Source organism: Oryx dammah, unplaced genomic scaffold (genome assembly GCF_014754425.2).
Source record: "Oryx dammah isolate SB20612 unplaced genomic scaffold, SCBI_Odam_1.1 HiC_scaffold_2, whole genome shotgun sequence".
Taxonomy (NCBI): domain Eukaryota; kingdom Metazoa; phylum Chordata; class Mammalia; order Artiodactyla; family Bovidae; genus Oryx; species Oryx dammah.
Window position 1 is genome coordinate 305,312 of NW_024070186.1, and position 7,791 is coordinate 313,102.

The 7,791-nt window shown below is 45.7% G+C and overlaps 1 protein-coding gene across 3 annotated transcripts in view; it reads right to left on the reverse strand.

Annotated features, from left to right (window-relative positions):
- RAB5A (RAB5A, member RAS oncogene family) overlaps positions 1 to 5,078 on the reverse strand; it is a 33,401-nt gene extending 28,323 nt beyond the window's left edge. Inside the window, exons 1-2 of one of the 3 annotated variants that reach the window (XM_040263386.1) lie at positions 4,880 to 5,078; positions 686 to 941 (exon numbers count right to left, since the gene is read on the reverse strand). In XM_040263386.1, the coding sequence (XP_040119320.1) occupies positions 686 to 848 (163 nt within the window). In that variant the 5' untranslated portion in view covers positions 849 to 941; positions 4,880 to 5,078. Of the gene's footprint in view, positions 1 to 685; positions 942 to 4,150; positions 4,551 to 4,879 lie in introns of those variants that run through there. The other 2 variants (XM_040263377.1, XM_040263392.1) reach the window with 2 other exon arrangements.
- Positions 5,079 to 7,791: the final 2,713 nt, after the last annotated feature.

Below are 7,791 nucleotides of genomic sequence, written 5' to 3' on the forward strand. Positions count from 1 at the left end.
TCATCTCTTCCCAGTATGGCACTGTTGGCTGTCTCCTCTTGGTCCCACAGCTTCCCCCCCTCTTGGTCTGAACACTGTCCCTGTGTCCCTGTAAGCAGTCTTGACGCCACCTCTTTCCCCTTTTCTTTCACTTTCTCTCCAGGTCTCATTTCCCTTTCACGTCCCTCTTCATTAATCACTCACTTCTTTTCCCTCACCCTAGCGTTCTTAAACATGTTTAATAAAATGTAACTAATTTTGCAAATCAGTGTAATTTGTAAATAGTCCAGTTATTTAGAATTTAAATGGTAACTCTTTTACTCTTTACTTTTACTATTTTTGCCATTCATTCTAAAGCCAACACAATTCAGCAGACGTGTGATAATTTGAAAATGCTTTTAAACATTATCAAGAAAGATACCAATCGAATCTGAGACTTGGGACACTGATTCTACTCATGTTTGCATCTGTATTGTATCATCTTGGAGATAACCAGGAAATCAAAATATTAAAACACATTATCAAAAATAAAAATAAAACACATCATCTTATAAAAAATCAAGCGATTAAGCCTGAGTCGGCAGCTCAGCTCTTTTACTCATTCTGTGGCCTGTTTAGTTTCCCATCATCAGGCAATCAGAACTGCAAAGTCTTATTTGTCAATGTATGAGTCAATTAAATGAAGAAAGGTAAAAGAAAATCTCACCCCCGATGGTACTCTCCTGAAATTCATGAAACTGGCCCTTCACAAAACGAAGCACAAGGCTCGACTTGCCAACAGCAGACTCCCCCAGAAGCACCAGTTTGAACTGGCAGATCTTATTCCCAGTGTTTGGCCCGTTGGGTCTTGCTGCTCCTCGATTAGCCATGTCCAAACTGGAAAGAAGTCCCTAATATCAGTTTCTTAAATGAACTTCCAGGATGCAAGGTGTCAATTCTTTTCTTTCTGGAGGTAAAGAAACCTGTAAAAAAACAAATATGAAGTAATTAAAAATACACATCAGCAGAACAAAGCAGACCTCATATTATCACTTTAAAAGTTTGCTTGTAACACAGTGATACATGACAATTATAACCTCTATTGGACACTGTCATTTACTTTAATTCACTGCCTTGATTAATAAGTAAAGGTATGAGCTTTGAGCCTAAAATCATACTGTAATTTTTAAGCCTCTGTAAACATTTTAAATCTAACCTTTTAAAGACTCAATTTTGTGCCAGATAGTTTTAATTACTTAACATAGCCACTCAACAATCCTATAAAGTTGCCTATTTATTCCAATCCTTAAAAAATAAGGAAACAGCCATAGAAAGGTTAGGTGACTTGACTGAGGTCATAGTTACTGTGACAAAGCTTCAACAGAGCTGATTTTCAACCCATGCAACCTGAAAGGTGACTAGTTCTGGTTCTGGAACTAGATTACTTAGGTTAAAAAGGTTTTGAGTAAAATTAAGTCAATTAAGGGAAAAATCTTAGAGCTTAAAACAGTTTAGTTCAATAAAAGGCAGCCATTATTCTTTGAAGGCTCCTTGTAAATGGCACATGCTTTTTATTTAATGGAAATTTTGGAGCAACAAATATTTTAAACAGATCTATGTCTGGTGGCTAAAGGATTTAATACTGTATTCTCATGTTCTCAAATACATCATCCATGGAAGTGTTAACAGCAGTTCTCCGGATGGTGAGTGAGTGTCCTACTTACTTATACTCTTCTGTAGTTTTGGGGCTAACAATTAAACGTGTCATTATTTTCTATTTAACACACTTACAAAAAACTAGCCTAAAATGCAACTTCTAAGTCTTCTTTTATCATTTAATAATGATAATTCTCAAAGATATTAGCAAACTTTAAAAAAATTATTTTCCAAGCTACTCACAAATCATTAGCTCAGTCAGTAAAGACTCTGCCTGCAGTGCAGAAGACCTGGGTTTGATCCCTGGGTTGGGAAGATTCCCTGGAGAAGGAAATGGCAACCCACTCCAGTATCCTTGCCTGGAAAATCTCATGGACAGAGGAGCCTGGTGGGCTGCAGTCCATGAGGTCGAAAAGAGTTGGGCACGACCAAGTGGCTAACACTAACACTAAATAACTCACAAATCAATCATAATAGCTTTCTTCTACTTTTAATCAAAATCTGACCATGTGCTTAATAACATTAAATATGATGATTCTCCTTCTCAAGTCACTGCTGGATTTCATTTAGGGACCTCGTAAGAAATTTGTCTTGCCCATGAAATGAGTTTATACAAGTATCTCTCTTAACAATGAACTCATTAGTAAACATATCTATGAGACCATACATCCAAGACAATAAAATCTCCTCTACTTTATCTAAACGGCAGCACTGAAGACCTCTTATCTTTCAGTAATACATACTGTACCTAAAATATTTACAAATGAAATAATAGATCTGAGTTGCTCCCAGACAATGGAGGTATAAATAAAACAAGATAACTGAAGCTAGTTGATGGGTTCATTATACTATTCTTCCTGCTTCTGCATAAAGAATTTTCTGTGATTAAAAAAATGCTTCAATCTCACATCTATCCTCCCACCACTCCCAAACATACATTTGGGGATCTAATTCTATATAACTACTAATTTCTGTTCGAACAAGTGCCTTCATTTCCAACTCTCTACTCCGGAATATCCAATTTTCATAACTGCTGTGAGAAATTAAGAGAATATATACCTAAAATATTTCTGATACAGTGGTCAACACATAGCAGCGATTGAAAATAGGCAATTAAAGTGCCCCTTTGATGAAATAATGACCAAATATCAATAGAATGTCATGTAAACTGAAAATGTACCAACAAATCTTCATATACCACACACAACAGCAACTGAAACACTTCCCAACTATTACCTACAAAACAGCAAACTGAATTACTCGTCAAGGACAACATGCTCTGAATTCCTATAGTCCTCCCAAAATTTCAGGGAAAACATCAGATGCTCATTAAAGAAAAAAAAAAAAAAAGATTTCGCTTTGGTTTTAGTTCCCTCCAAGGACCTCAAACAAAAATATTAACTAAATCTAATTATGAATATAGTTAGCATTACATTAAAGTTAAAAGCTATATTTTGTAATATTCATTTGTATTCATTACAAACTTTTGTTTTCCAAAACCAAAGATTTTGCAGAAAATGCATTTTAAATTTTTTGAAAATAACTGCTATTCCGTAGTTAAAGTCTTTCTGGGTGCTCTTTAATCAAAATTGAATTCATAACAGCAGCTACCATTTACTAGGCATTTATTTTATGCCAATCACCATTCCACGAATTAGGCTTACAGCAACCCTAAGAAGCTCTTATGATCCCCATTTTAAATTAAGAATCAAGTTTCTGAACTGCCCTGAATTATCGCAGTGGTGTCCATGTGGTTTTTTTCCCCCCACTAGTTATGTGAAAGGCAACTGATTGGACACTTAGGCTCCACTTCAGCAAAAGACAAAAACCAAGTATGTGAATTATGACGTTCAGAGCTTAAAAAGTCTGAAAGTCTTCAGAGAGTAGCCAGTTTGCAGGGAGGCGAACAGCAGAGCACGTTCAAACGGCTCTACCGTCTGAGGGCTTCGGCGGCCTAGCTGTGTCGGGTTGCTTGCAGGCCGCGGTTCACCACCTTCCAGAGCTGAGACAAGAGTCCCTAGACAGCCGGGCTCCCCGGGCCACCGCCTCCCTCCATTACCGGGCTCGGGGAGCCGGGGTGGGCGGAGCTCCCCGAATTCACACCTGCCAGAGGCCCAGGTTCCTCCTCGGGGAACACCTGAGCCACCGGCAGCAGCTCCGACGGGCCAGCAGGCAGGCCCGCCGGCCCGCGCGCATCCCTCCCGCCTCCTCCCCGAACCCGGCCCGCCTCCGGCCGCGGACCCCCTACCCGGCTGCCGGGACGGGGCAGCGGCGCCGCGGCCTCCGGGCCGCTCTCGCGGCGCCATCTTGAGAAGGGAACAGGGTGATACCCGCCGCTCCCTCGGCCGGCGCCCAAACCCCGGCCTCCGGGGCCCCTTCAGGTGGCACAGCGGCCGCCGGGCCGAGACACCGCGTCCGGCGGCTCTCCGGCCCCGCGCCCCGGCGCGAGCAGGAAGGCTGGCGGCCCCTGAGACGGGGGGCCCGCGGACCACCGGGGCTTTGAGCCGCTTCGCGGGCGGAAGGCCGGCGGGGCTACCTGGGCTCGCAGCGCGTGGAGCTGCGGCGCTGAAGCTCCGGCTGCACGTTCCAGGCGCAGCCCAGGCAGGGCCTAAAGAGCGGCGGCGGCGGCACGTCCTCCCGTCGCGCCGCTCCCCTCAGACTGGACGGTGCGGGGATCGCGCCGCGGTGCCGCCCCCGTCGGGCTCCGTCCCCGCCTCTCCGCTCCGCCTTCCTCTTTCCTTTCTCTCCTCCTCCGCCGCCGCCGCCGCCGCCGCCGCCCGGCGCTCGAGCTCCCACTGATTCTTCCTCCTCCTCCCTCCTCCCCTCAGGCCCGCCGCCGGCTCCTCCGCGAACCAAAACACAAACACTCCAGTCCCAGCGCGAGAGCCACTTCCGCCGCCGGGCGCCGGCCTCGCCGCCACGTCGCCGCACGTAGCGAGGCGCGCCCCTGCGTCACTTCCGCCGTCGCCCGCCCGCCCGCTCCGTCCCCGCCCCCACCCGCTCTCAGGGCCCTCCCTGGCGGGGCGGGGGCCGCTGGGTCACGTGACCCCGCCCGCCGCGGGGCGGGGCCAGTCGCAGGCCACCTCCCACCCCCGGCGGCCCCTGCGCGCGCCATTGTTGTCCGGCTGGGTGCTCGGGGCTCTCTCGGGCCGTGGGCCGGGAACGGCGGGGAGGGCTGTTTAGCTGCCCTGCTTTCGGGGGCACCCTGGAGAGTTCGGGCCGACGTAGGGCTGTGACTCTTGGCGCGGTGTCCCCCGTTCCTCACCCTGCAGCACCGACTCTGCTAGGTCGGCAGACGTTTCTGGCAGAGAGAGCCTCCTGACGCGCGTCCTAGGGGGTGGGTGGCTGGGTGAAGGCTGGTGAGGGGCATTTACTCCGGGGAGGAGGGTGTGACCCAGAGGTGTCTTTTTAGGCGGGGAGGTCTTCCGTAATAACCTGCTCTCCCGAGAGTTTTACCAGTTTTTGGTGGAGAAGGGCACGTTATGAAATAATAGGTAGCTGTTACAGAGAATTTCCTGTCATGGGTTACTGTTTGTACTAAATTCTTCACCGGAATTAATCCATTTTCCTTCCTACGCTAGGAGGCTTTAGCTCTGAGACCAGCATGGCTGCCCGACTTCCTCTGTTGGAATATGACCTCCACAGAGCGGTCTCGCTGCCATCTAGCACGGTGACTTGACAGCCTGGAAGTCTCCAGTCACGTTTGTGGAATTCATGAATGGGCCCTGCCTGTTTAATTGGTTAAGAATTCGAGGCACGGAGATTGTGTAACTTGTCCAGAATCACGGCGGAGTAGGTGCTGAAATCGTCTTTAAATTGCAGACTGGCTCAGAACCTGAGTTCTTAAGCTCAGTTCCATTAAAGAACCCAAGACATTCATTAGCTTCCTCTGCAGGAAGTTGGTTAGAGAACTAACGTGTTTGCCAGGAGGGAAGGGATAGGGAGTTTGGAATGGCCATGTACACGCTGCTGTATTCTTTTTTTTTTTTTTTTTTTTTTGCTGCTGTATTCTAAACGCGTAAGCGGCGAGCGCCTACTGTGTAGTGCAGGCAGCTCTGCTCAATGGTAGACGGCAGCCCCGCTGGGAGGGGAGTTTGGAGGAGAATGCGTGTTCACCACTGCGTCCTGCCAGGCTTTTTGAAACGCCAGGGACTGACCTGCCGGGCTTCTTTGTCCATGGAATGTTCCAGGCAAGGAGACAGGAGTAGGTTGCCGTTTCCTACTCGAGGGCCTCTTTCGGACCCAGGGATCAAATACCAGTTTCTTGCGTCTTCTGCATTGGCAGGTGGACTCTTCACCACTGTGACGCCTGAGAAGCCACTCTGGGGAGAATGGATACACATATATGTATGGCTGAGTCCCACTTGAACCTATCACAAACATTGTTAATTGGCTGTACTCCAGTATAAAATAAAAAGTTTAAAAAAAAAAAAAACTTGTTTCACTACAATCTCAGCCAACAGGCAGTCTGGGCATCTGAAACCGAACCAATCAAAAATCCTTTTGGAATTTGGTAGAGTGTTAAATCGATTTTTCCTCAGGATGAGGGTTCCCCCCCACCAATTTGCTGTGTATTATTTATAGCCCTGTTGGGAGGACATTGGTATTGACTGTCTGACAGCTGGGATTAAGGACAAATCTTTCTTCAGTGCCACCTGTATCCTGGAACTGGTAGTTTAGGCTCAGGAAATGCGTGATGTAAGCATTCTATTATAAAATGTGTTGTGCTTGACAGATACAGAACACCCTTATGTATTGATTTATAAGGAAAATAAGATGAAAGTATTTTAAAATAAAAGTTCAAGTCACTCATGTTCCAAAGTTAGCACCACTGTCTTCATTTTTATGCCATCCACACATATCACATTTTTATTTTGTCATTAGTTTGTTCTTGTGAATCAAAATTCAAATGATTTATGTTGAAAAGCCTCACTCCTATCTTCTGACTACTTAGTTCTTTTTCCCAGAGGTAGTGTTAACTTTGTTTTTGCAAAGTTACTGTTATATTCAACTCTATATATTTTCTCCATTTTATGCAATCTAAAACATAGCAGACTCTGCAATATACTTTTTATTTTTCTCTTGATTACTGTCCCAGTTATCTATTGTTCAGAAACAAATGACTCCAAAGCTTAGTCATTTAAAACAATTACTGTCTCTTGGGGTTGAGTGGGCTTAGGTGATTTTCTGATGTCATGGAGGGGGGTCAGTCCTGGGGCTTGCATCATCTCAGCATGTCTGGGATCTCATCTGGGGCTGTCGGCCAGAATACCTGCATATGACCTGCCTCCTGGTTTTGGTTTCCTCACAGCATGTCGCTGGGTTCAAGCATGAATGTCCCCAAGATACCAGGCAGAGGCTGGGTGGCTTTTTATGACCTACCCCCAGAATTTCACAGAGATAGTATCAGTGATGCTCAAGTCACATACTTGTACAGATTTGAGGAAAGAAAGCCAGTGTGATGTTTTAACAAGAATATGCCTGAAATCTTGTGGCCATCTTGGAAAATACACTGATTTTTTAAAATCATTTTATGAAAAGTGTCCTCATTTTTCTTGGCTATATCAGCAGTCCATTGAATGAAACATATCAATAGTTTTATCAATTCTAGTTTCAGATTTGCACAGTTTCATATTTTGGGGTGTTAGTGCTGCAGTGCTGGATAAAGCAAAATTGGAATCACGATTGCCAGGAGAAGTATCAATAACCTCAGATAAGCAGATGACACCACCTGTACAGCAGAAAGCAAAGAGGAACTAAAGAGCCTCTTGATGAAAATCAAAGAGGAGAGTGAAAAGGTTGGCTTAAAGGTCAACATTTAGAAAACTAAGATCATGGCGTCTGGTCCCATCACTTCATGGCAAATACATGGGGAAACAATGGAAACAGTGACAGATTTTATCTTCCTGGGCTCCAAGATCACTGCGGATGGTGACAGCAGCCATGAAAGCAAAAGACACTTGCTTCTTGGAAGCTCCTTGGAAGAAAATCTAATACCTAGGCAGTGTATTAGAATGCAGACATTGGTTTGCTGACAGGTCCGTATAGTCAAAGCTATGGTTTTTCCAGCAGTCACGTACAGACGGGAGAGTTGGACCATAAAGAAGGCTGAGTGCCAAAGAGTTGATGCTTTTGAACTGTGGTGTTGGAGAAGACTCCTGAGAGCCCCCTGGGCTG